Source organism: Colletes latitarsis, chromosome 3 (assembly GCF_051014445.1).
Source record: "Colletes latitarsis isolate SP2378_abdomen chromosome 3, iyColLati1, whole genome shotgun sequence".
Lineage (NCBI taxonomy): Eukaryota > Metazoa > Arthropoda > Insecta > Hymenoptera > Colletidae > Colletes > Colletes latitarsis.
In genome coordinates this window covers 32,768,652-32,793,755 of record NC_135136.1, presented here as the reverse complement: position 1 = coordinate 32,793,755, position 25,104 = coordinate 32,768,652, and the positions used below count along the sequence as shown (strand labels likewise).

The 25,104-nt window shown below is 35.7% G+C and overlaps 5 protein-coding genes and 1 non-coding gene across 10 annotated transcripts; 4 read left to right on the top strand and 2 right to left on the bottom strand.

Moving 5' to 3' along the window:
• Positions 1-366: 366 nt before the first annotated feature.
• Noc1 (Nucleolar complex protein 1) lies at positions 367-3,673 on the top strand. Its single transcript, XM_076762133.1, has 4 exons — positions 367-1,697; positions 1,766-2,381; positions 2,685-3,098; positions 3,177-3,673. Exons 1-4 carry the CDS (start codon positions 585-587, stop codon positions 3,671-3,673), a joined length of 2,640 nt encoding a protein of 879 aa, XP_076618248.1. The 5' UTR covers positions 367-584.
• A 248-nt stretch (positions 3,674-3,921) lies between these two features.
• Positions 3,922-5,888, bottom strand: LOC143340322 (chromobox protein homolog 1). 2 transcript variants are annotated; one of them, XM_076762134.1, is made up of 4 exons: positions 5,754-5,888; positions 5,304-5,415; positions 4,988-5,222; positions 3,922-4,876 (listed from the first exon to the last, which is right to left on the bottom strand). In XM_076762134.1, the coding sequence occupies exons 2-4, from the start codon at positions 5,397-5,399 to the stop codon at positions 4,650-4,652; spliced, it is 558 nt and encodes a 185-aa protein (XP_076618249.1). In that variant the 5' UTR covers positions 5,400-5,415; positions 5,754-5,888; the 3' UTR covers positions 3,922-4,649. The 2 variants fall into 2 exon arrangements, with proteins under 2 accessions (XP_076618249.1, XP_076618250.1); XM_076762135.1 differs by having other exon boundaries at positions 5,304-5,402; positions 5,754-5,873.
• A 480-nt stretch (positions 5,889-6,368) lies between these two features.
• On the top strand, positions 6,369-8,315 carry Idh3g (Isocitrate dehydrogenase (NAD(+)) 3 non-catalytic subunit gamma). 2 transcript variants are annotated; one of them, XM_076762139.1, is made up of 3 exons: positions 6,369-6,490; positions 6,608-6,836; positions 7,029-8,315. In XM_076762139.1, exons 2-3 carry the CDS (start codon positions 6,621-6,623, stop codon positions 7,965-7,967), a joined length of 1,155 nt encoding a protein of 384 aa, XP_076618254.1. In that variant the 5' UTR covers positions 6,369-6,490; positions 6,608-6,620; the 3' UTR covers positions 7,968-8,315. The 2 variants fall into 2 exon arrangements, with proteins under 2 accessions (XP_076618254.1, XP_076618255.1); XM_076762140.1 differs by having other exon boundaries at positions 6,441-6,521.
• Positions 8,316-8,397: 82 nt separating this feature from the next.
• LOC143340323 (putative ATP-dependent RNA helicase DDX10) lies at positions 8,398-13,634 on the bottom strand. Of its 3 annotated transcripts, XM_076762137.1 has the most exons (13): positions 13,508-13,576; positions 12,201-12,323; positions 11,950-12,141; positions 11,597-11,869; positions 11,389-11,510; positions 10,702-10,903; positions 10,468-10,630; positions 10,202-10,385; positions 9,951-10,127; positions 9,637-9,866; positions 9,359-9,558; positions 8,886-9,283; positions 8,398-8,776 (listed from the first exon to the last, which is right to left on the bottom strand). In XM_076762137.1, the coding sequence occupies exons 2-13, from the start codon at positions 12,297-12,299 to the stop codon at positions 8,644-8,646; spliced, it is 2,373 nt and encodes a 790-aa protein (XP_076618252.1). In that variant the 5' UTR covers positions 12,300-12,323; positions 13,508-13,576; the 3' UTR covers positions 8,398-8,643. The 3 variants fall into 3 exon arrangements, with proteins under 3 accessions (XP_076618252.1, XP_076618251.1, XP_076618253.1); XM_076762136.1 differs by lacking the exon at positions 13,508-13,576 and having other exon boundaries at positions 8,399-8,776; positions 12,201-12,376; XM_076762138.1 differs by lacking the exon at positions 12,201-12,323 and having other exon boundaries at positions 8,401-8,776; positions 13,508-13,634.
• Positions 13,635-13,926: 292 nt separating this feature from the next.
• On the top strand, positions 13,927-24,180 carry LOC143340392 (uncharacterized). Its single transcript, XM_076762280.1, has 18 exons — positions 13,927-14,234; positions 14,748-14,954; positions 17,237-17,553; positions 17,634-18,134; positions 18,215-18,713; positions 19,011-19,252; positions 19,344-19,541; positions 19,639-20,106; positions 20,190-20,234; positions 20,345-20,803; positions 20,894-21,055; positions 21,126-21,287; positions 21,373-21,750; positions 21,832-22,101; positions 22,260-22,873; positions 22,946-23,157; positions 23,237-23,421; positions 23,494-24,180. Exons 1-18 carry the CDS (start codon positions 14,105-14,107, stop codon positions 23,851-23,853), a joined length of 5,409 nt encoding a protein of 1,802 aa, XP_076618395.1. The 5' UTR covers positions 13,927-14,104; the 3' UTR covers positions 23,854-24,180.
• A 738-nt stretch (positions 24,181-24,918) lies between these two features.
• Trnav-uac (transfer RNA valine (anticodon UAC)) lies at positions 24,919-24,991 on the top strand. Its single transcript has one exon. It is a non-coding gene; the product is annotated as a tRNA-Val (tRNA).
• The last annotated feature ends 113 nt before the right edge of the window (positions 24,992-25,104 follow it).

Below are 25,104 nucleotides of genomic sequence, written 5' to 3'. Positions count from 1 at the left end.
TCCCATCTTTGGGAACAATACCTAAAAACTGAACAACTCTTATATTGTACGACTCAGAGACTGAACACTCTGTTTCGGAATAACTCTGGAATAAAACTGAACATGTTATATTTGCCTATATAGCCAAAAAATATAATTGACACAAATTGAATTAAATATTAAATAAACATTTCTTGTTATAGAATTAAAGAATTATTATTTGAAATAATAGAATACTTGGAAAATAAATCGTTTGAAAATAGTTTATCAAATAAGATTATGAAAACTATTTTTAAACGTTTTATTTTCCAACTATTCTATTATTTCAAATAATAATTCTTTGCTTATATGTATGTACCTATGTGTATAGCTCGAAAGAGCAAGAAGGAAAGGCTCTCATTCACGTTCTTTATCGAATTCCCGAAGTTGCATGAGGTGCTGACCTAGTGTAACATGTGGCTCGTGCGGTAAGATATATTCGTCGTTACTAATGTCGACATACCGATGTTATTGAAATTAACCACGTGCTGAGAATTTCTTTATTCTGTACTGCAAATGTATAATTTTTGTAATATTTATGAATAAATATTCAAGTTATTAACAAAATGAAAAAGAGACTGATAGATGAAGCCACCACTGGTGGTAATATAAAATGGTTTACAGAATTTCCTAAAGGAGAAGAGCCATTTAAACATTCTAAGTCTGAAACAGAAATATCAAACTTGAAAGCTGAAGCTAAAAGATATTTAGATGCAGAAACTGCTGTGTTTCAATTAAAGGAATCAAAGTCCCGTGATTCAGAAACAGTATGGTTAAAAACAGCATTAACACAAGGTACAACCTCAGATAAAGTAGCAGCTGCCATTGTATTAGTACAAGACAATCCAAAATATAATTTAGCTAGAATTACAATGCTTGTAAATCAAGTACGAATAGCAAAACACAATCAATGCAATATGGTAATAAAATCTTTGAAGGATCTGTTTTTATGTGATTTACTTCATCCTACATTTAAGCTACTTAAATTTGAAGAGCAAAATTTAAATGAAATTGATAAAGCAAATCCTGATGACACAATGGTCCAAATAGATGCATCAAGAAAAAAGTTAATGGCCCATTGGTACTTTGAGGACCAGTTACGTGAACAATATGAACGTTTTGTTATGGCTCTAGCTGCTATTGCATCAGATACAGTGGATTCAAATCGTGAAACAGCATTATCAGTTATGACAAACCTGTTAATAGGAAATTCTGAACAAGAACATAAACTATTGGAATTAATTGTAAATAAAATAGGAGATCCAAGCAGTAAAGTAGGATCTAAAGTTATATTTTGTTTAAATAAAGTGTTACATGAGCATCCAAACATGAAAATTGTTGTATTGCGAGAAGTTGAAAAATTATTATTTAGAAAAAATGTTGCACAACGTGCTCAGTACTATGCAATCTGTTTATTAACTCAATTTCTTTTGAGCAAAGATGATGAAGGAATTGCTTCTAATCTTATTGAAGTTTACTTTGCATTTTTTAAAGCTTGTTTAAAAAAAGGAGAACCAGATAGTAGAATGATGGCAGCAATTTTAACTGGTGTGAATAGAGCATATCCATTTGCAAAATTGAATTCAAGTATATTGTACAATCATATAGACTCTGTATACAAAGTTGTACATGTTGGATCTTTCAATGTCTCACTAAATGCCCTGAACTTATTATATCAAGTAAGTACCTATACATTATAGTATGTTTGTTACATTTATTAAGTTTAATTTTTATGTTATTGATATAGATTGCAGGAAAAGATGAAATACAGTCAGACAGATTTTATTCTACTTTTTATCGAAAGTTATTAGACCCACAAATTGGAACAGCAAATAAACAGGCACTATTTCTTAATTTATTATTCAGAGTTCTTCAAAAAGATAATAAAATACAACGTTTATATGCATTTATTAGAAGAATTTTACAAATTGCATTATATTTTCCTGCAAATATGGCATGTGGAATTTTATATGTAGTATCAAAAATTTTACATACACATAAAGAATTGAAAAACTTATTATTAAAACCTCAAGATTGTATTGAAATTGAAAATGGGGATTCTGAAACTGAACACAATTCTATAAATTTAAAATATAATGATGTATGTGGAAAACCTAACACACATTCAGAAGATACTATTGTATTAACAAATGTTACAACTGGAGATGTAAATATAGAAGATAAATCTAAAATAAAAGTAGAAAATGACGTAAAAATTGAGTTGTGTAAACAAAAAGAATATGATCCTTTCTATCGTAATCCCCTTTATGCTGGAGTAACTAAGGGATTAAATAATGAATTGATCACACTGTTTAAACATTATCATCCAAGTGTTGTATTATTTGCAAATACTATACTTGAAGGTATTATATTTAATTATATTATTTTTACTAGGGATGGGACATTCGAAACCTCGAAACTCGAAATTCTCGAAATTATACCTTGCACTCATTTCCATAACTTTCTGAAAGGAATTTGTTAGTTCATGACAAAATAAATACTACCTTAAAAAAAAAATTAAGCATTTTGGGTTTCGAGAATTTGAAGACCTCACAAAGTTTCATGAAAATTAAAAATCAGGTTTCGACCCATGTCTAATTTTCACAAAAATTAATATTAAGTGTTTCTTTTTCTAAGCATATAAAATGTACGATTTCCATGTGTAGGAAAACCAATTAATTATACTGGAGATCCATTAGAAGATCTGTCCTTGATGCGTTTTCTCGATCGTTATGTTTTCAAAAATCCAAAAAAGTTAGAAAATAAAAAAATACAAAAAAAGAATGATCCCCTGGCTCGACGCGCAGGATATGAACCTATAGGTATCAGATGTATTCCAGTGGATAGTGTTTCATATCTTAATGAAAAGGAAGAACGTATTCCGGTTGATGAATTGTTCTTATATCGGTATTTAAACAAGAAGAAAGAAATTAAACATGGATCTAAAGTGAAAGATGACGATATAGAAAGTGTTAATAGCGAAGAATTTGACGACATGTTGGATACATTAACAGATGGCAAAGATTTTGAAGATCTAGACATTGCAGCTGACATCCAAACTAAGAAAACAAAGAAAAAGGGTACATTAACACAATTTTGACTTTTCTTTTTTAAAGTAAAAATTGTTTTTAACATACGTGTGATTATATTTTTTATAGATGTTGAGGATGAAGACGATTTAGAAGTTGGCAGTATTAAAAGCGCGGCAAGCGATAATTCTGATAATATAAATGATTTAGATGAAAATGATGACGCAGATGAAGAATTACAAAATTTGAGCGATATGGAACTGGATGAGGACGACTATTTAAGTGACATAGATTTTAATGAAGACACAGACGACAACGAAGATATGTTTGATAATACTAATAATAGAACAAAGAAAAGAGATCAAGGAAAGCATAAACCGAATAAAAAATCAAAAGGAATTGATAGTAACACATTTGTATCAGCAGAAAAATTTGCAGAAATGCTTGAAGAACATAGTAAACAAAAAAATAAACATGGTGGTACAGATATGTATAGTACTGCAGATGGTGCAAGTTCAAAGCAAATAGATTGGGAAATAAAACGACATCATAAACTTAGGGGATCATCAAATAATAAACGAAGAGGTCCTAAAACTTTTAAAAATGTTAAAAAGATGAAATACTAATTATGAAATATATATGTATATAAGCAGTTGAGATATTTTTATAAATTATAATTATAAATGAAATGTCATTTTACTTGTAATCTTGTACAAAAAAATAAATCGTACATTTAATTATTACTTATATGCTAGAATATTTTTTTATTATAGTATAATTACGCAAAGAAAATTAAATGATATGCATAAATTTATTATCATAGAATAATGCATGAAAAAAAAAGAACCTTGGTTACTGTTGATCTTAACAGTCCTTATTTAGCAAGTAAATATTCATTTATTTAAAAAATGTGGGAACACAGTTTATTGTTATGTAACTGTCTACTTTCCTTGTCATAATACCAATTTTATCTTACGTAAACGCAAATATGCTCAGTTACACATATGTACTACAAGATTCAAAACTTTAAAATTACTGATAGATCATTTTCACTCATTTTTCTGTACGTACTGTACATTGTCGTGTTTTTTTAAAAATGAAGTAATTAAGTTCGCAATTTCTTTGGCAACTGAAACATTTCATATATATTTTCATTTAATTATCAAATAAAAAATTTTTAAATGTAAAATACAAAATATCTAAATAAAAAAAAGCTCGATATACTTGAATTTTATACTAAAAAAAAATATTGGGAACCTTATCTGTATTTAGTTATTAAGTTTTATTATTTGTTTTCTAAATTAAAGAACAGTAATTCATTATACCAGTTGCAAAAGAAGTTGTTAGTACATGCTACTATGAAAGTAGATTATAAGTGTAATTATTTCTTATTAATAATGACATAGGTATGCGAGAGACTTAGCTATTTGTTCAAGTATAGTCTGCCACTGTTTGTAAAAAAGAACAGAAACATTTATCTCCATATTACTGTTAATGTGCAACAACAAATAAATTCGTAAAATCTCATTTTGTACACGCAATTTTTTTTTATATGCGGCAAATTCTAAAGCGTGCTGTGTATGTGTATCGGTAGGTTGAACGCTACTCTGGATCAGCTTTTGTTGAACTTTCTTCATCATGAGTAGGGCTATGCCATGTTAGTCGCTCTTCGTAGAACTTTATTACAATCTGTGGACACTTTTCATTAGCAATTCGAGCAGGGACTAAATCTGCGTCATCCGTTCCCTTCCATTTCATCAAAAACATAAGTTCCCCGCTTGAATCCGTTGCACCAATAATTCTTTCAGGCTCTAAATTTCTGTCAAAGCCTGAATAAAACCAAAATAATTAGTTAAAAATAAACGAAGTGGTGATTACAAGGTAGTATATTTATCATACATATTGTATGATAAAAGTAAAGAGTCGTGATGGAATGTTACCTTCAGGTTTTTTTTCTTCAGCCGCTTTCTTTTTAGCTTGTGTAGGTGTAGGGGTACTTGTACTCTTTCGTTTTTTTTGGTCTTTATCTTCATGCCGCTTTCCAGCTACTGCAGCTTCTTTCTTCTTACGTTGTTCTTCAAATTGTGCAATTAAATCAGGACAATCCAAGTTTTCTTCTGGTTCCCATGTATTTTCATCATTAGAATACCCTTTCCATTTCAAAAAGTATTCCACCTAAATGTAACATCGTAATAAATATAGTAAAATGAATTGATTTATGGTTCAAACAATAACAGTGAATTTAAATTTAAGTACCTTGCCTTTAACCACTCTTCGATCTAAAACTTTTTCGACGCTGAATTCTTCCTCTCCTTCGGCATCTGCAGGAGTTGATTCTTTGCCTTTGCTCATTTTCTTTTAAATAATACTAAAAATGCAAGTACGACAAAAAATTGATCATTGATTACAATGAGTAATTATGTTCAAATAATACATTCTCATAAAAAAAGGCTTACGTATAAATATTATTACGACACAGTATAACGATACATACAATAATTCTACGCGAATAAAGTTATGAAAATGTAACGACAAATGAAACGAACACGATGCAAAATGGCGGTACGCCAGCCGGGTATTATCAAGATATTATTTGTTGAATTTACAATCAAATTCGATAAGAAATGATATTAATTTATACTGCTTTCCATTACGATTTCTTTTGCCTATGGTTGACTATAAATAATTTATTATTATAATACTTACTTCAAAGATATCTCGAAAATATTCTGCGTATTCACATTCCACAACGAACGGTGGCGGTTTTCCTAATGCTTTAGCGTCTTGTTACCGTTATCGCGTTGCCGCGAAAAATACCAGGTTGACCAATACAAAAACATAAAACTTCTAATACTGACATTTCCGTATAAAAGACAAATATTATTTTATGTTTAAAAGACTTTATGATAATTGTAAGAATTGAATAAAAGGATAACAAATATTTGTTATATCAATGGTTTTACTCTAGAAGCTAAATTTGTTCTTCTTGCGATATATGAGTAATCATTTTAAAGTGTTTATACTTTAAATTTTTTGTAAAAATACTTTGTACATACATTTAAGAATTGCTTATGGATTAATATATAAAATATTAAGTTTAAAGAATATTTTAAATTATTTTCTTAAAAATTCAATAGAGTTTTTTCAGGAAGTGACTGTTCTTGACTACTATTTTTTCTAACAAAGCCTTGAGCTATATTACAGATACAACATTATAGAATATTTATCTATATTTGTTTCTTAAAACAGCTGCTAATATTTTAATGAAAAATATAATACAAATGTTACATAGAATAAAAAATATTTAACCAAAAACAAATAATTTAATAAAAAAGATATTTCCAGATGGCGCTATAATTTAAAATTGTAACGTTGATTTTCAGCTCTACAGTAATCGCAGTTTAAACGGCGCTGAAAATTTGGAGTTGGCAAGGACTTTCAAGGTATTGTTAAAATAGAATTTGTAAAGTAGTAGTATGTATTTAAAAATCGATCAATTGATTAATATTATTAAATAATTTAATATTCAAATTTAATTATATTTTATGTCTAATTTATAGAATAATATTCATAATGGCTGCTCGATCCGTCGTTAAATATTTACGTCCGAAAAATGTTGTGCCTCAAATTCACCGATGTGCTTCATTATCTGCGTTCGAAATACAACATAAAACTCCAACTATTAAGAAAGTGATGCCTATACCAAAAGCACATTACGGTGGACGACACACTGTTACACTTTTACCTGGTGCTGGTATTGGTCCAGAATTAATGACCTACGTAAAAGAGGTACAAACATAGTATTAATATTTTCGATTCAAGTAATGACCTTCCCTCATTGTGTTGCTAGAATACGTCTCTTTTATAATGTTATATTGAGCATTATTATTGAATTCAAGTAATATTTTTTTATTAAAGGAGAAGAATAATATCATATTTTATATAAATGTCTTACATAAGTTTTTCGTGTGCTTATTACAGGTTTTCAGATATGCAGGTGTGCCAGTAGATTTTGAAGATGTAGAAATTGATCCTAATGCAGATGATAATGTTGATTTGGACTATGCTATTACATCGATTCGTAGAAATGGTGTTGCATTAAAAGGAAATATTGAAACACGCAGTACAGAAGCTGGTGTAATTTCTAGAAATGTTGCTCTTCGAAATGAGTTGGATCTTTATGTAAATGTTTTACATTGTGTGTCATATCCAGGAGTAAATTCGCGCCATAAGAATATTGATATTGTTATTGTCAGACAAAATACTGAGGGAGAATATGCCATGCTCGAGCATGAAAGTGTGAAAGGTGTTGTAGAAAGCATGAAAGTTATTACAAGCACCAATTCTGAACGTCTTGCAAGATACGCATTTGAATATGCTAAACGACATGGAAGAAAGAAGGTTACCACAGTTCATAAAGCAAATATAATGAAACTCTCTGATGGATTATTTTTAGAAACATCAAAAAATGTTGCAAAAGAATATCCAGATATTACCCACAATAACATGATTATTGATAATACATGTATGCAACTTGTTGCCAACCCACATCAGTTTGATATTATATTAACAACCAATCTATATGGTTCAATTGTATCGAATGTAGTCTGTGGTTTATTAGGTGGTGCCGGATTATTATCTGGAAAAAATTTTGGTGACCATTATACAATATTTGAACCAGGTACTCGTAACACAGGTACAGCCATTGCTGGAAAAAATATTGCTAATCCTATTGCAATGTTAAATGCAGCTGTTGATATGTTACGTCACCTTGGACATAAAGAACATGCTGTTTTAATTCAGAATGCAATCAATAAAACTATTAACCAAGGTGTTCATACTCGTGATCTTGGTGGCCAAGCAACAAGCAGAGAAGTTGTTGATACAATTTTGAAACACATTAAACTTGCATCTAATTAAGACTGACAAAAAATATTTTGTTAGGTTAATATTTGTAGAGATATACGTACATACTGCTGAATTTTGCTCTTTAGCAAGGATATTCTGTTGTTTGTTGGTAAAATGTATTACTTTACTGCTGTGATCGACTACAGTCATTATATTTTTTAATTTATTGAAATTCTATAAAATTACGTAAATTGCACAAAACTCTGCAAAATAATTTGTAAGTAAAGCGACAAATTCAATTCGTGTAACATATTAATATTTTATGTAATATGACGTATAATGAATTATTAAGATCAAAACTTTGTAAAATGTACATTGTAAGTATTAGTATTATATACAGTTGTTAAAATATTGTAATTATCCTTATAGGATCTATTTCAGATGTAAACCATTTTTTTTAATTTACATCTTATTAAACGGTATTATCTTGTAATTGAATATATGTTTATATACATTTATTAGTTTTGACTCAATAACGATCCATCATATTAATAATTTAATTTGCGTTAAAAAATTTTCAACGTGTCTAACCTATATTTCGTTGATAAATTCTTCAATTATATTAAATATAATACCAATTTATTTGTTTATACGAACAACTATGTGGATAATAATTAATAATATTGTACCATGACACATAAAAAGAGATTAATGATTTATTCAACAAACAAGTAAAATATATCTTGATTCAATTTTGTAATAGTTGTAATGCTAATTCCTCGTCCGCTTGTAAATGTTTGTTGTCAACTTTGAGCAACGTTTTTTGTTTTTTCTTTATTTTGTTATATTCTTTTTGCGTTAAGAGTTTTTTCGTAGGAGGTCTGTAAATAATAAGGTTATGATTACCAAAGATTAAAAGTAATATTAAGAATAAAACAGGTATATTTTCCTAGATACAATGTGTTTAGTACTAATTATTGCAGCACATACCTATGTATTTTGCTTTCCTCTTCATCTTCCTCCGATTCGGTAATGTCCGAAATTTCTTTGTCACTTTCCTGTTGCTTACCATAGATTTTGTCTGGATCTGGTAACCACGATAAATCTGGTTCACTATATTCACTGTCACTGGCATTATTGTCAGCACTATCTTCCATATCTTCTTGATCGTTAGTTTTATCTTCGTCTAATTTTCTCTTGGAAGCTTTTAGTTTTCGTTTTTCTTCTTTATGTCTTTCTTTTATTTTCTGTCTGAAACGTTGCTTGTCAAACTTGTCTTCTTCGCGTAATATCTGTTTGGCTATTTCTATATTGATACCAGAATCTATTTCATTTTCATATTGTCTAGCAAATTCAGAGATTTTAACTTTAGTAGGATCTAATAGTTCCTAAAAAGTAAAACATTCCAATACCAGAATATACACAAATATATCATACGTAAATTTTATATCAAGATAACAAACCTTTCCTTCATCATCAAAGGTAGTTTTCTTATTTGGTACTATTTTCTTCTTAAGCATTTTCTTAGCTACTGCAGCTTTCGTAATAGCTTTCTTTTTACTTGGACCTAAATTCTTATCGTCAACGGTAACGATTGGTAATACTTCATCAATATCTATGTTTTTTCTTTTCACAGTCAATATTTCGTCGTCATCACTATCGTCTGTTTAAGAAAAAAAATAGAACATAATTCCATAAATTAAGAAAATAATTCTATACACATAAATATTAATTATCTTACCAAATGCAAAATTGTTTGTTTCTGTTCTTTGATGTGTATTCGTTTTTACATTTTCCATGGAATCACTGTCATCAGACACATCAGAAGTTTCTTCTTGATTTACATCATTCTCCAATTTATTATGCGTAATGATTTGTTCTTCGTTTCCAACATTTTTAGTAAATGATCGTTGTTTTTGTTCCATTCTTTGAAGAAATCGAATTCTTGGTGGTATGGCTAAACCTAAAGATCTAATAATGCAACAATTGCAAGACAATGAAGTAATGTTTCCATATACAGTTTTAATTGTAATTACATGTATCTGCTTATTTTACCTCGCATACGAATCGGTATTTAATGCATGAACGTTAAAAACTTCCTTATCCTTCATTAGAAAAACTGATTTCACATATGTTACAATTGCTCTTTGAGCACTTTCTTTTAGGGATACATCCCGTGCTAATAAAGCTTCCATTTTACGTTGTTGAGATTGTAATTTGTTCGGATTAATTCTAGATAGATAAATATATATTTTCATAAATTTTTAGAAAACCTATATTAAATAATACAAAAGTGTTCAAGTTACTTTATCATAGATATTGGAATTTTGCGTTCTTTGAGCTTCTCGATCATTTTTTCCTCTGAAGGTAATAAAACTAATAGAGATTCACCACCTCTTTGAAATCTAGCAGTCCTACCGGCTCGATGTATATACGCATTTACATCTTCGGGACAATCCATCTGTACAACCCAATTCACAGCAGGAAAATCTAAATTGCATTTTAATTGCAAATAATAGTTATGGTATCAATTTTCTTAATATTTATATAAAGAAACAGTTTTCTTCTCTACCTAGTCCGCGAGCAGCAATATCAGTAGCAAATAAAACTGCAAATTGTTTTTTACAGAAAGTTTCATAAATTTCCATTCTTCTGAGCTGATGCAATGTACCATAAAGAGCTAGTAAGCTTATGCCAGGTCTCAATCGACAAAACATTTCATATACATATTTTACCTGGCAATAATTGATATTACCATTATTTCTATTCGCGTATTATAAATAATTATATTAATGAACTACCATACCTGTTTACAACTAGAGAAAAATACAATGATCTTTTGTTTCAAGTGATTTCGAATAAAAGACCATATCATTGACATTTTATCTTCCAAAGCACAAATAACGTAACTTTGTTGAAGACCTTCGGGTGTAGTATGCGTAGAATGTTCGTGGACAGACACGTACATGGGGTCTTTTAAACTTAATCTGGCTAAATCTCTAACCGACCTAATGAAAATTTAGACACTAAGTAATACACAACACAAAGAAAATAAAATTTCGATCGTTCTTAATCTATAAACAACGCATCAAATTTTAATTTTGTCGTTTGGGAAATATTTCTTTGCAACATACTATTCTAATCCAACCAAAATATGTATAATGACGAAATAGAAAATATTAAATTCCCGAAGTTAAAATTTTGTATTAAGTATTCATTCCCGCTGCCATCTAACCACTCTAAATTTCATCTAGATCGGCCGCGGGTGCCATTCAAAAGAACATTATTTATTTATTAAACGAATAACTAAAAACATAACTTTGTCCACAAGTTGACATACAATATACTAAATAAAGCACAGCATCTTTAATTGATCTCAGATTTAAATTATATAATTTCAGTCGATTTTAATGAGTTATTTATGAAATAATGAAACTGGTGTTGGTGTTTTTGATAGAGTTCATACGGCTATCTAAGGGTTAAAAATATATACTTTGTTTGAGTTGCAGAAAATAGGAGACTCTGTCTTTTTGGTGGTAAATTATCTATAATAGAGTTCATAGTATGTTCAAAACCCATATCCAAACATCGATCTGCTTCATCCAATACCAATACCTGAAATTTTAAAAACAATATAAATATAGAACTATTATTATCTCTTTGTTAATATTAACAGTTTTTTACTTTGGCTATTTATATACCTGCATATTCACACAATCAAACAACGGATTTTCATCCATATGTTGTAATAAACGGCCCGGAGTACATATAACAATGTTACATTGATCCATACGTTTCTTTTCAAACTTTAAATCTTTCCCACCAATAATAAGACCAGCAGAAATATCATGATACTGTCCAATTTTACGTAACGTTTCATATATTTGATAAGCGAGCTCTCTGGTCGGTGTGATGATGAGTGCACCAAGCCCATCTAATCTCGTCCATCGTTTACAGTATAAAATTTCCAATACCTTAATAATTATAGAATTACATTTCAGTTACAAATCATTCTTCTAAGGTGGCGTTAACTAACTTTAATCTAGTTCCTTACCGGAATAAGAAATGCTAAGGTTTTTCCGCTGCCAGTTTTGGCCGCTCCTAAAATATCATTTCCACGCAATGCCAGGCCGATACTTTGCCTCTGAATGTCTGTCATATTAAAATAATTATTTTCTGCCAAGCCTTTTAAAGTTTTTGGCGACAGCGGTAGATCTGTAAATTTGTCCGCTTTCGTTTCATCGATCTGCAAAGATATAACCTCGTGAGGATTCTTACGCTTCTACGAAGCCAATCATAACTTACAGTGTGGTACTTTGATTGTAGCTTCTCGATTATTTTTGACTCGGAATCTTGCTTTTTCTTTGTATTATAAACTTTAACTACTTTTTTTTTCTTAGGCATCGTTTATTATTTTCACGTCAAACGCTTTGTACAGATGTATACATGAAACACTTAATAGGTTATGTTGACAACCGATACCACATGTGTTATACAGTGGCGACACACATTTAATTTTTTATACTTCGAGGACATTTGAGTCGTAGGTAATGTAGAGCAACAAGTTATTTCGATATTTTCATAATTAATTAATTATGAACAAAAAGTTATTTCATAATTAATGAATTATGAACAGAAAGTTACTTCCATATTTTCATAATTAATGAATTATGAAAAAAAAGTTATTTCGATATTTTCATAATTAATGAATTATGAACAAAAAGTTATTTCATAATTAATGAATTATGAAAAAAAAAGTTATTTCGATATTTTCATAATTAATGAATTAAGCTTGCATGGTACTGAAAATAACAAAAGCTGAGGAAAAGTGGTGACTAATCTCATCTAAAATTAATTACTACGCGAACAATCGTAACCAAGTCAAAAAATAATAATAACCTTAATAATAACTTTTAATAATTCTTTTCCAGATTTAAAAAAGATCGAAATCATAATCATTGAAGCGTGTAGAATCAATGGGTCACGAGATGTTGGAGTTTTCATTAATTAGTATACTGGGTTCGGTCAGTGACCACTATGATCGCCGCTAGGGGATGTACCGGAAGCGAATGAATTAATTTGCCAATAGTACACGAAAAGAAATAATGATTATTCAATTCGAAGCATCGTGTTAAATATCTTTGAAAGTAACATTTGTGACAATCTACGTCGAAAAGTAATTAACCAAAATTAAAATACCAGCGACACGTAAAAATAATATTTCCAATGCGGAAGGAAAAACAGGAAACTCTTCTTTCTACGTTTCTTTTCTGTAACTATCGTAACTATCATTATTACAATGTGGATGATAAAACTTATCTCACGTTCACAGAAGAAAAGTGCTTTACAAGGCACATCGGCTCGGGAAGTAACTAATTAAAACCTTCGTAGCTAAACGATTCGCTCGCGGAACAATTTAAAATAATAAGCCCGAATCTATCAGGCTGATTTTCATTTCATTTCTTCCACGTACTACTCGCCCCGAGTGGTTCTTTCAAGGGGCACAAAGAAAAATAAAAGAAACTTCTTTTGGCATCTTTTGAAAGTTCAATCATTCAAGAACGTGTTCCGTAACTTAAAATTTGAAAATAGAGTTTCTTAGATGATCTTACTTTTCGACCCCTGTACCCTGGTTGTCCATTTTAAAACGCTTTCCTCGATTTGCGTTATGTAAAATGACGCAACTGCCCGGACGAATGGAACGGAATGAAAATGCACTGGCGACTGGCACTCACACAGCTCCCCGTTCCAACGAAAATGTATCTGTCTCGATGACAAAAAGACCCTCTCCCCCCTCTGCTTGTCGGTGTCTCAACACCACGTGTTATTCGAATCAGTGTCAATAGAAGGGACGCGGAATTGTCGTTAAAAGACACATGCGTGGAACGCGTGCAATACGGTGCATCGGCGTTTACAAGAAATAATGGCACAGCAGAGGAGGAGGAGGGATTGGGGGAGGGGGGCATAGAATTAGAAATGAACCGAAGGAGAAGAAGAGGAAACGCGTGGGGAGGGTAGCTTGCATCGAGATGTCTATTGCATTCAGATAAGTTTCGCACAGCGTTTCGAGAGTCTTCACGATTCACGCTAGATCCGTCGGATCTACGCGAGTTCGCTGACACCACTGTCGTGCCCTCATCGCTGTGGATAATTATTCGGGGTAATTAGCTGTGAAAAAGACCATGATTTGATCGAGGAAAGGGGGTAGCATGCGACGGGACTACACGAAGCAGCTATGGAGAACACTGCGACCTCGCACCATCGTTTCATCGATACTCTGCTTCCTCTTAGGATCGGGGTTGCATTCGGTGGCGGCGGATATCACGTTACGAGACATGGGTAAGTACCGAACTATCATTACCATTCTTGTAATTTTCGTTAATTGCATTTGGAAATTACGCGTTTACTTCAGGGTCTCCGATCGACGAAAGAATTACCATAGATCGAAAGAAATCGTTGCACCTGTTTCACGTGGTAACGCAGAAATTATTGCACTGGCCATCGCGTAATAGATGTCTGTTTATCAGTGGACGTCTTTTTAAGTGATCTCTATTGCGTTAATTGAGACGGCGCTTGTAGCATGCAAAACTATGCGTTCCACTCTAGAAAAGAGGGCTTCTTAATGGAACTGGTTTAAGTGTTCGTCGTAACGCGACGAGTTACGTCTCTCGAGTTCAGGGGTTATTAGGTTTCCAGTTGTTCATCGTCTTGTCGCCGTGTGATCTGCGTTTATTTCATTACGCGTTTCGCTACGTTACGCTCTATCTTTTATGAAAATCGAAGAGCGCTACGAACCTTTGATTATCAGAAACGAATCCCGATTGCAAGTTTTCTGTTTTTCACTGATTTCAGAAAGAGACATCGTAGACTTGGTGTCCGGGACCGGAATGAAACAGGAACCATTCGGAGTGATGACGACCCAAAGCCGTTGCCACAGGAACGAAACCGTCGCGTACGAGATTTCGGAAAACGCAATTTTGACGATCAGCACGAGCACTCTGTTCCCCGCTGGCATTGCTCGCGATTTTTCCATTTTGGTCGTGGCCAGGCCTAAACTCGGTCAGTAGTCGTTTCGATCAATTTAATTTGCTAGTATGTTTCTTAAACTATACGCGAATTCGACAATTCCGCCCCCAGAAATTATACAGGGTGTTCGGCCATCCCTGGGAAAAATTTTAATGACAGATTCTAGAAGTCAAAATAAGACGAAAATCAAGAATATCAATTTCTTGACTGAGGCTTCGTTAAAAAGTTATTAACAATTAAATAAAAAAATTTCAAATCGTACTGGAAAAATTATTTTCGGTTGCGGGGGTCAATTGCAATTATTTTTGGTCATTACACATACCCCCGAAAACCTATGCACTTTCGAGAAAAAAATTCAATACTGAAAATATAATGTCTGACCATAACTGTCTGATACCCTTAAAATTGAAAAGTTTCAAATCATTCTATAAAAATTATTTTCGGTTGCAGGGGTCAATCACAATCATTTTTAGTTAATACACATACCCTCGAATTCCTACGCGTTTTCGAGAAAAAAATTCCTTACAGAAAATATAATTTCTGGCCAGAAATGTTTGCCCAAAATTTCATGCGAATTTTTAAAACGTCATAACTCCTGAACGGATTGGACGATTTTAATGTTTAAAAAAGCAAACTACGCGTATTTTAGTAAAGAATATGTACAAATCGTAAAAATATTGAAAAAGTTGCTCCTTGACCCCGTAAAATGCGAAAAACCCCATAAAAGTAGTCCAATTTTCAAACAGCCATAACTCCTACAATTGTGAATATATTTCAATGAAACTTTTTTCTGAAGTAGACCTCATGGGTACCTACAAAAAGTATTAGACAACTTTTCTGTAGGGCCTCAAACAAAATTATTAAAAATCAAAAACGAATTTTTAAGAAAAATCCACAGGGGGTAGGTGCCTAAATATTTCGGCGAAAAAAAAAAATTTCGAATTGTTCTGAAAAAATTATTTTTAGTTGCGGGGGTCAATTACAATCATTTTTTATCATTATACATACCCTCGAAATCCTACTCAGTTTCGAGAAAAAAATTCCTTACCGAAAATATAGTTTCTGACCAGAAATGCTGCCCGAAAATTTCACGCGAATCTTTAAAATGTCATAACTTCTGAACGGATTGGACGATTTTAATGTTTAAAAAAGCAAACTACGCGTATTTTAATGGAGAATATGTAGAAATTGTAAAAATATTCGAAAAGTTGGTCCTTGACACCGCAAAATGAGAAAAACCCCATAAAAATGGTCCAATTTTCAAACAGCCATAACTCCTGCAATAGTGAATATATTTCAATGAAACTTTTTTCTGAAGTAGAGCTCATGGGTACATACAAAAAAGTATTAGACAACTTTTCTGTAGGGCGTCAAACAAAAATACTAAAAATGAAAAACGAATTTTCAAGAAAAATCGACAGGGGGTAGGTGCCTAAATTTTTCGACAAAAAAAAAATTTTTCAAATTGTTCTAAAAAAAATATTTTCAGTTGCGGGGGTCAATTATAATCATTTTTTGTCAATAGACATACCCCCGAAATCCTAGCCACTTCCCAGAAAAAAATTCGAATATGTATTGAAATTTTTTGACGAAATTACAAAATTTGGAATCGTTCTGAAAAAATGATTTTTAGTTGCAGGGGTCAATTACAATCATTTTTGGTCAATAGACATACCCCCGAATTCCTACGCATTTTCGAGAAAAAAATTCATTACCGAAAATATACTGTGTGGTCGGAAATGTGTATTTTACTTAACCTTTTGACTATATTATTAATAGTATTAATAGACTTGTAAGGGCATATATAGGGCGTGTTTCGTAACACGACGACTTCAAATAACTCAATAATTATTTGTTGTACGAAAAAATATTTCAGACAAAAGTTGCATGCTTCTTAAAGCGACTCCATTTGAAGTACTCCATTTAAAAAACTAAAAGTGATCTTCATTTCTTAATAAAAACGCAAAATACAATAAAACCGATTTCAGTAGGTATTATATGTTCCCCTAACAATCATGCAACTTTTATCTGAAACATTTTTTCGTACAACAAATAAAGAAGTCGTCATGTTACGAGACTCCCCCTGTATATCAATATAGTCACAAGTCTATCAATATATACGAAAGACGTACGTATTATATTACCAATTATTATCGAAGAACTGCAAGTTAGGTAAATTAAAAATAGCTTAGAAAACTACTTATGGTTAGTTGCAGTCAAAGAGTTAAGATATCGATTACCGATACATTTATCCTAAGCAGCCTCTCGATAGCGTGTCCCTGATTGAATAACTCGTATTACGATGAAAAAATTAGGGTACCCGGCCGCCTCGCTGTTTGCTATCTACAGCGACAGCGGCGAGGAACAGTTGGTGCTATCATTGGGCAATGACGTCACCCTTTACTACAGCACAAACCCGGACGACGAGGATAAACCCATTTCGTTTGGAATTGATATATCCGACGGAAAGTGGCATCGTTTAGGATTCAGCGTCAAAGGCGACGCCGTCACGCTAATCGTCGACTGCACCAAGCAAGTCACGAAAGAATTGCGTAGGAACGTCGAGGAAACGATCAGCGACAGCGGCATTATAATCATCGGTCAACAGATCGTCGAAGGAAACGTGTATTTGGTCGGTGAACAATTGCTTGAACATACCAGGGAACCGATAGCGAGCAAGCTTCGACTGTTTTGCTGAAATTCTTTTTACAGGGCGACTTGGAAACGTTGAAGATCGCTCCGATTCCGGACGCTGCTTACGAGATTTGCACGGTTTTCGCGCCAGATTGTAGGAACCAAACGAGACGCATGTTCGGTCGTGGTTATACAAACATGTGGAACATCGGTGGTACAGTACGCACCACCTCGTCCAGTTATTATGAGAATTCGGCGAGCGTTGGTACCGATCAAACAGTACGGAGTTCCGGTTTCTCTGACAGAGCCCCTTCGACGGGCAGATCGTATTACGAAACCAATCGCAGCAATATCGATTGGCCCAGAAACTACGGTAGAATATCCGCCACGGTGTCTGGTTTGAACGCTTCCTTCAACAGTCAGGGTCGAAATTTTGGAAGAGGATCGGAAGAAGACTACGAGGAAGGGAACGAAGATGAAAACGAGGACAACGACGAGTACAATTCGACTTACAGACCCACGAATGCAACGTACGCGTCTAGGCCAACCGTGGAAACGTTGCTCCAAAATCACAATGTTGTGAGTCGTTTGTTTCTAGAAACTTTGTAAAAGTTTATGCTGTTTATGGGTAAACTGCATTTAAAAATAAATGCTTACAGCTTCCTAGCGGCGTTGATGCTACTGTATCGGGGGAGTATCAAACGACGACGTCAGAAACAACTGAAAATATTGGGATCTCGATTGGGGGAGGCTTAAAGTATTCAGAGTCTGTCGAAGGATCGTATTACAGTCCCGGTTACTATGGTGCTCGAGGTTCACCAGGTCCACGTGGATTTCCAGGACCTCCAGGTGTGCCTGGGGCACCAGGTAAGAAAGGAGAGCCAGGAAGGGATGGACTGTCAGGTTTGCAAGGTGCTCCTGGTCCACCGGGTAACGTTTTCATAATACCATCGTTGAACCAACAAAGCAACGATAAGGGACCAGATAATCAGGCGGAAGCTTTGAGGCAAATGCTTTCGCAACATATGATGGCTATGAGAGGTGCTGAAGGGCCCATGGGCATGACTGGTATCCCAGGTCCCGAGGGACCGCCCGGATCTCAAGGACAAAAAGGAGAACCTGGCGATGTCGGAGAACCTGGTCCTCGCGGTGAAAGGGGTAAATTCTACCAAATTCTTTTAAATAATTAATTCAGGACAGTGTTTATTTCTAGAGCTTTAACACTAAACCTACATGTATACCCATTCCTACCATGACTGGTCAAACGACCAACCTTTCTTTTTCTCTTCTGTGAGGCAGAAGAGAAGAGAAGTTTATTCGTAAGATATCTTTTTCTTTTATGTCACATATTTACGTAACGGGTTAAGTGTAGATAGAAACGATTACTTTAGAATATAAATATGGATGGGTATTTTTGTTTACATTAAAGTAAAAGGAAAATTTATGAATCGACAGGAATTCCTGGCACTACTGGCAGGGAAGGCAGACGAGGTCGACCTGGAAGAGACGGTGACAGAGGTATAAGTGGACCGCCTGGAATGAAAGGTGAACAGGGTGGGCCTGGACTGCCTGGACTACCAGGAGATAAAGGTGAGAGGGGACCAACAGGAGCTACCGGAGAACCAGGTTTACCAGGTCACGAAGGGATGCAAGGTGACGATGGTTCTCCTGGTTTACCAGGTTTACCCGGTGAAATGGTAAGAAAAATACTGCAACAGAATAGTGTTATATAAAAATAAAACATGTTTAAGCAGCAATAAAGTCTCATATGCTTCGAGATCATTTTAGGGACCCAGAGGATTCATAGGACCACGAGGTTTTCCTGGCTTGCCGGGTAACCCTGGTATTCCAGGGAGCGAAGGTCCTCCGGGAGCAAAAGGCAATACTGGGCCTCAAGGAGCTTCAGGTTCACCAGGACCAACAGGTCCTGCGGGAGCAATTGGTCCACCTGGTCCTCAAGGTCTTCTAGGGCCAACTGGTTTAGTTGTAAGTCTTAATAAAGCTTATTAGCGTTGAATGTAACTATATCGAGCCTTCTGTTATTTACGTTTACCTAAAAAACAATATTTTACAATTTGATTAGGGGCCACAAGGAAAGCCTGGAATTCCCGGTCTTCCAGGAGCAGACGGGTCGCCTGGTCATCCAGGAAATCCAGGAGTCCCTGGAATGAAAGGTGAACAAGGACCCCAAGGTCCTCAAGGACCAATAGGATTCCCTGGAACTCGCGGCGTAAAAGGCGACGAAGGTAAACGTGGAGCAGCTGGCGAACGCGGGGAAAAGGGTGAAAGGGGACTGGAAGGAGAAAAAGGCGACGCAGGCGCGAAAGGAGAAATTGGATCGACAGGACCACAAGGAATTCCTGGCTTGGAAGGTTTCGAAGGTCCCAAGGGTTTCGAAGGTCCACGGGGTGAAACTGGACAAACTGGTCCGCCCGGTGAGAAAGGAAAGCTTGGTTCTCCGGGTTTTATTGGATATCCTGGAAATATTGGTGAAAAAGGTGATAAAGGTCAGCCGGGGAGACAAGGCACTAGCGGGGATAAAGGAGAGAGGGTAAGAAAATGAAAAAAGTATCATCAGGTGCGTGAAAATCAAACGCACGGTTCAATGACGTGGACATGTATAATTTATTTTAGGGAAATATTGGTACGCAAGGGGAACGCGGTGAACCAGGACCTAGAGTAAGCGGAGAAAGACAACTTTCGTCTATTCTATACTAACACTAAAGAAAAATTCTTCTAATAAAGGCATAGTAGAGAATAGAGTAAGGAGACAATTATTTTTTGTAAAGGGTTTCAGAGGTGCTCGTGGAAGACGAGGTGCTGAAGGGTTACCAGGGCCAAAGGGGGACACAGGACAACCGGGTCCTCCAGGACTTCAAGGAGAAAGTGGTCCACCTGGCGTTGAAGGTCCTCGTGGTTTTGTTGGACCCCCGGGACAAGCTGGTCTTGATGGGAAAGACGGTATTCCTGGTCCACCCGGGGAACGTGGACCAGTGGGAGATTCGGGACCGTTGGGACCACCAGGCGCTTCTGGTGTAATAGGACCGCAAGGTCCTGCTGGAGAACCTGGTCAACCCGGAGAACCTGGAAGTCCTGGAAACCCTGGAATTCCTGGTGAAACGGGTCCTCCTGGCGAACAAGGAAAAGAGGGACCACCAGGACCCTCCGGTTTACCAGGAAAAGAAGGTCCATCTGGCCCTGGTGGTTTGCCAGGATTTCCTGGGGAACGAGGACTGAATGGTCTACCGGTTTGTTCTATTTTGTTATAATTACAACTGCGACTTGTCGTGTCAGACTTTTATAAACCCAAAAATGTTGTATATATTTTACGAATGAAGGGAATGCCAGGTCCAAAAGGGGATATAGGATCGATCGGAGCTCAGGGTCCACCAGGCGATAAAGGTGCTCAAGGAGAACCTGGAAAAGATGGCGAAACTGGACCTCAAGGAAGTCAAGGGCCGAAAGGGCCACTGGGACCAGCTGGTTTGAAAGGCAACATGGTAATAGATACGTAAACAAACTAAATCAAAACAAATTCGAATTATTGCATGGTACGTTTTGATTTGTTAGGGTGAGCCTGGATTGGCAGGACCTATTGGACGAGACGGTCTACCAGGCCAACGTGGGTTGCCAGGATCTCCGGGTCCTGTTGGAGTTCCAGGGGAAGATGGCGACAAGGGTGATATTGGGCCACCTGGTGAGAAAGGATTTAAGGGGTCTCAAGGAGAAATGGTAAGTTTAATTAGGAGTACGTTAAAGATGCGTCGTTAAAATTGAAAGTATACTATGTATACAGCGATAACATTATTTTTAAAAGGGCCCTCCAGGACCATCTGGAATACAAGGACTTCGAGGCGAACCTGGTGCAATTGGATTGCCTGGTGAGAAGGGACCGCCAGGAGAAATTGGAAGACGGGGACCGAAAGGCGAAGATGGTCCTGTTGGCGCACCAGGTTCATCCGGGCCCGTAGGCCCACAAGGATTACCCGGACCACCTGGATTAAAAGGAGAAGTCGGTGATGCTGGTATACTTGGTCCGGTAGGGCCAGCTGGAAGTCCAGGGGAACAAGGTCCAAGAGGTCCTAAAGGTTCTGAAGGTTTACAAGGTCCTCCAGGACCTGAAGGACGCCAGGGAGTAAAAGGAGAGAGTGGAACGCCAGGACTTCAGGGTACAAACGGACCTGAGGGAAAAACAGTAAAAGGATTTTTTAAATTCGTGTTTAAGAAATTTTTAAAACGAGGAAATTATGACTACCTGCTGTAATGTGTGCTATAGGGTGAAAGAGGACCTCCAGGTCCGAAGGGCGAAGAAGGTAAAAGTGGACCACCAGGACCACCCGGTAGTCGTGGAATAAATGGTCCAGAAGGACCGAAAGGACACGTAGGGGCTCCTGGTTTCCCTGGGCCTCCTGGAGAGCCAGGTTTGATAGGTCCAAAAGGAGAACCTGGCAAAGACGGAGAAGATGGCAAGCCTGGAGATCCTGGATCTCCAGGAGACATTGGTCCCACAGGAAAAGAGGGGTTGCCTGGCCCATCTGGGAAGCCGGTAGAAAATTGTATAATATTCCGATCAATGCATGTAACAATTTTCTTGAACGATTCAAATTCTGAAACTGAAAAAAAATAATTAATTAAGATTGATCCATTGATCAAGTTCATCTATTTTATTTTTAAGGTAGTAGTTTTAATTCGTTTGATACTTAGGGACCAGAGGGTCTAGCAGGAATGCAAGGAGGTCCAGGCATGCCGGGAGAGAAGGGTGATATGGGTCCACCGGGAGCACAAGGCATTCAAGGCCGTAGTGGGCCTCAAGGTGTACCAGGACCATCAGGCTTATCGGGTCTCAGAGGTCTTCCAGGACTTGCAGGTGAAAATGGTCCGCCTGGAATGTCAGGAGCAGTTGGTAATCCTGGAAAAGTTGGACCCGTTGGACCGAAAGGCCCAAAGGGTGACAGAGGTAGAAGGGGACTCAAAGGACATCGTGGCGAACTGGGCTATCTGGGAATCAAAGGCGAACAGGGCGAAAAGGGAGAGCAAGGAACGCGAGGTGATTCTGGTCGCGAGGGTCCGAAAGGTGACCAGGGGCCTTACGGGTTACCTGGACCCAAAGGAAACGATGGACCTCCGGGACTCCCTGGAATGGAAGGACCACTTGGGCTTAAAGGTAGTGCTGGAAACGATGGACCAAAGGGTGAAATGGGTCCTCCGGGCCCGCCTGGGCCTCCTGGTCCACCAGCCGAGCAACCGATGATCCCTCCAGAATTATTATTCACGAGAGAACAACTTTTGAGACGGAAACGCGACGGTTCGGAAGACGCGTAAGAAAGTTTCGTAGAAACATAAAGTGTACGTCCGTTTTCACAGATACTTTAATTAGGCAATTGTTACAGAGAAAAGGAAGAGAAAAAGGACAAGGACTCGGAGAATTTAGACCAAGACGACCGCATTGAAGAGGAGTTGGGGCCCAAATTCTTGGACATGTATAGTTCAATATACGCTATGAGGCAAGAACTGGATCGAATACGTAAACCGATCGGAAGCAGAGAAAATCCTGTAAGAACCTGCAAGGACCTGTTTTATGGACATCCGCGTTTTAACGATGGTCAGTGTCTTTATTATCCCTATTCATTGCTTTACCAATTACGGTATAAAGTTTAACGACATTTTGCTACGAGAAACAGGCTGGTACTGGATCGATCCAAACTTAGGAATGGCTGACGACGCTGTGTACGTTTATTGCAATATGACAAATATGGGCGAAACATGCGTGTATCCCGACATTCACGTAAGTGAAATGCCAAATATACCATGGAGGAAGGAAGACAACAAAACGGATTGGTATTCGAATTTGCGCGGTGGATTCAAAGTGAGTTCGAATATCTGTAGTAAGTTAATTGACAAAAGAAAAGAAATGTTTCTCTCGTTATTTATGTTATAGATTACATACGAAGCTATTGGCGTGGTGCAATTAAATTTTCTGCGTCTGTTGAGTCAAGAAGGTTATCAGAATTTTACTTACACCTGTATCAACAGCGCGGCCTGGTACAACATTATGAATTATAATTACAATTACTCGATACGATTGCTCGGTACGAACGAAGACGAGTTTTCATACGTCGGTGTTAAGCCGCAAATCTTAGCAGACGGTTGCAGAACGCGTAAGAACAAAGGCGAGACCGTGTTCTTGGTTCGTACTACGAAATTGGAGCAATTGCCGTTGGTCGATTTCTATCCAGTCGATTATGGTTCACCGCATCAGGCGTTCGGTTTCACATTTGGGCCGATTTGCTTCAAATAAATCCAATTATCGAACTCTCATTGGCAAGACTGAATTTCAATTGTACATTATTGTCTTCCATTAATTTTCTTCTACCACGACGATATCGAGATTAATAATATGAAAGTTATTAATCGATTAAATTTATTGTTATGTATGTAGCGTGTTTACTAACCGTAAATGAAAACGTGCCGTTCGGAACTTAAGTAGAATTTAAGACGTGCAATGTGAGGTAAAACGCTGTTATTTATGTAGAATACACTGTTAATATTGGAATCGGTTTCACTGCCATTAGTATGTGATGAGTATTGATATTCTGTACAGGCCGACTCTTTCATATGTTTATAAATAAATTGCAATAACATAATCGATTTCTATTCATTTTTAACAACAACATTACGTTTTAGTACCATTACAATTAATACCATAATGCATAATTCTTTATACACGTTACTTTGTATAGAGGGTGTTCGGCCACCCCTGGGAAAAATTTTAATAGGGGATTCTAGAGGCCAAAATAAGACGAAAATCAAGAATACCAATTTGATGATGGAGGCTTTGTTAAAAAGTTATTAACGTTTAAAGCTCCGACCGCACTGAATTTTTTTCTCGAAAGTGGGTAGGATTTCGGGGGTATGTCTATTCACCAAGAATGATTGTAATTGACTCCTGCAACCGAAAATAATTTTTCCAAAACGATTTGAAATTTTTTTTCCCGTCGAAAAATTACACATCTTCTCGAATTTTTTTCTCGAAAGTGGATAGAATTTCGGAGGTATGTCTATTCACCAAAAATGATTGTAACTAACCTCCGTAACCGAAAATAATTTTTCCAGAACGATTTGAAATTTTTGAATTTAATTGTTAATAACTTTTTAACGAAGCCTCCATCAACAAATTGGTATTCTTTATTTTCGTCTTATTTTGGCCTCTAGAATACCCCATTAAAATTTTTCCCAGGAGTGGCCGAACACTCTGTATACATAAATAGTTAGCATTTTTTTTAAATTTTAAATTGAAATTAATTTTTTATATTTCATTAATAATGTTATTAGAATTATATTATAAAAGAGCCTTCATTCAATGGGTTCCGTGGTGTAGCGGTTATCACGTCTGCTTTACACGCAGAAGGTCGCCAGTTCGATCCCGGCCGGAACCAATCTTTTTTACACCTATTTTTATTCTAATTTTAGTATACCTTTCCTATTTTAAACAAATAATAAAATCTATTATAAATAATTTCTTCTTTTAAAGCGTTTAGATCTTTTCTGC

Bases quoted from the DNA above. Each gene is read 5' to 3' on its own strand.
- Idh3g (XM_076762139.1), top strand. From the start codon at position 6,621: ATGGCTGCTCGATCCGTCGTTAAATATTTACGTCCGAAAAATGTTGTG. The intron at 6,837-7,028 runs GTACAAACATAG...TGCTTATTACAG, and splicing joins TAATGACCTACGTAAAAGAG to GTTTTCAGATATGCAGGTGT.
- LOC143340323 (XM_076762137.1), bottom strand. From the start codon at position 12,299: ATGCCTAAGAAAAAAAAAGTAGTTAAAGTTTATAATACAAAGAAAAAG. The intron at 9,867-9,950 runs GTAAAATAAGCA...TTGCATTATTAG, and splicing joins AATACCGATTCGTATGCGAG to ATCTTTAGGTTTAGCCATAC. The intron at 9,559-9,636 runs GTAAGATAATTA...TTTCTTAAACAG, and splicing joins AACAAACAATTTTGCATTTG to ACGATAGTGATGACGACGAA.
- Noc1 (XM_076762133.1), top strand. From the start codon at position 585: ATGAAAAAGAGACTGATAGATGAAGCCACCACTGGTGGTAATATAAAA. The intron at 2,382-2,684 runs GTATTATATTTA...TTCCATGTGTAG, and splicing joins TGCAAATACTATACTTGAAG to GAAAACCAATTAATTATACT. The intron at 3,099-3,176 runs GTACATTAACAC...TATTTTTTATAG, and splicing joins TAAGAAAACAAAGAAAAAGG to ATGTTGAGGATGAAGACGAT.
- LOC143340322 (XM_076762134.1), bottom strand. From the start codon at position 5,399: ATGAGCAAAGGCAAAGAATCAACTCCTGCAGATGCCGAAGGAGAGGAA. The intron at 5,223-5,303 runs GTACTTAAATTT...TGTTACATTTAG, and splicing joins GAAGAGTGGTTAAAGGCAAG to GTGGAATACTTTTTGAAATG. The intron at 4,877-4,987 runs GTAACATTCCAT...GGTTTTATTCAG, and splicing joins TGAAGAAAAAAAACCTGAAG to GCTTTGACAGAAATTTAGAG.
- LOC143340392 (XM_076762280.1), top strand. From the start codon at position 14,105: ATGCGACGGGACTACACGAAGCAGCTATGGAGAACACTGCGACCTCGC. The intron at 14,235-14,747 runs GTAAGTACCGAA...CACTGATTTCAG, and splicing joins TATCACGTTACGAGACATGG to AAAGAGACATCGTAGACTTG. The intron at 22,874-22,945 runs GTAAGAAAGTTT...CAATTGTTACAG, and splicing joins CGCGACGGTTCGGAAGACGC to AGAAAAGGAAGAGAAAAAGG.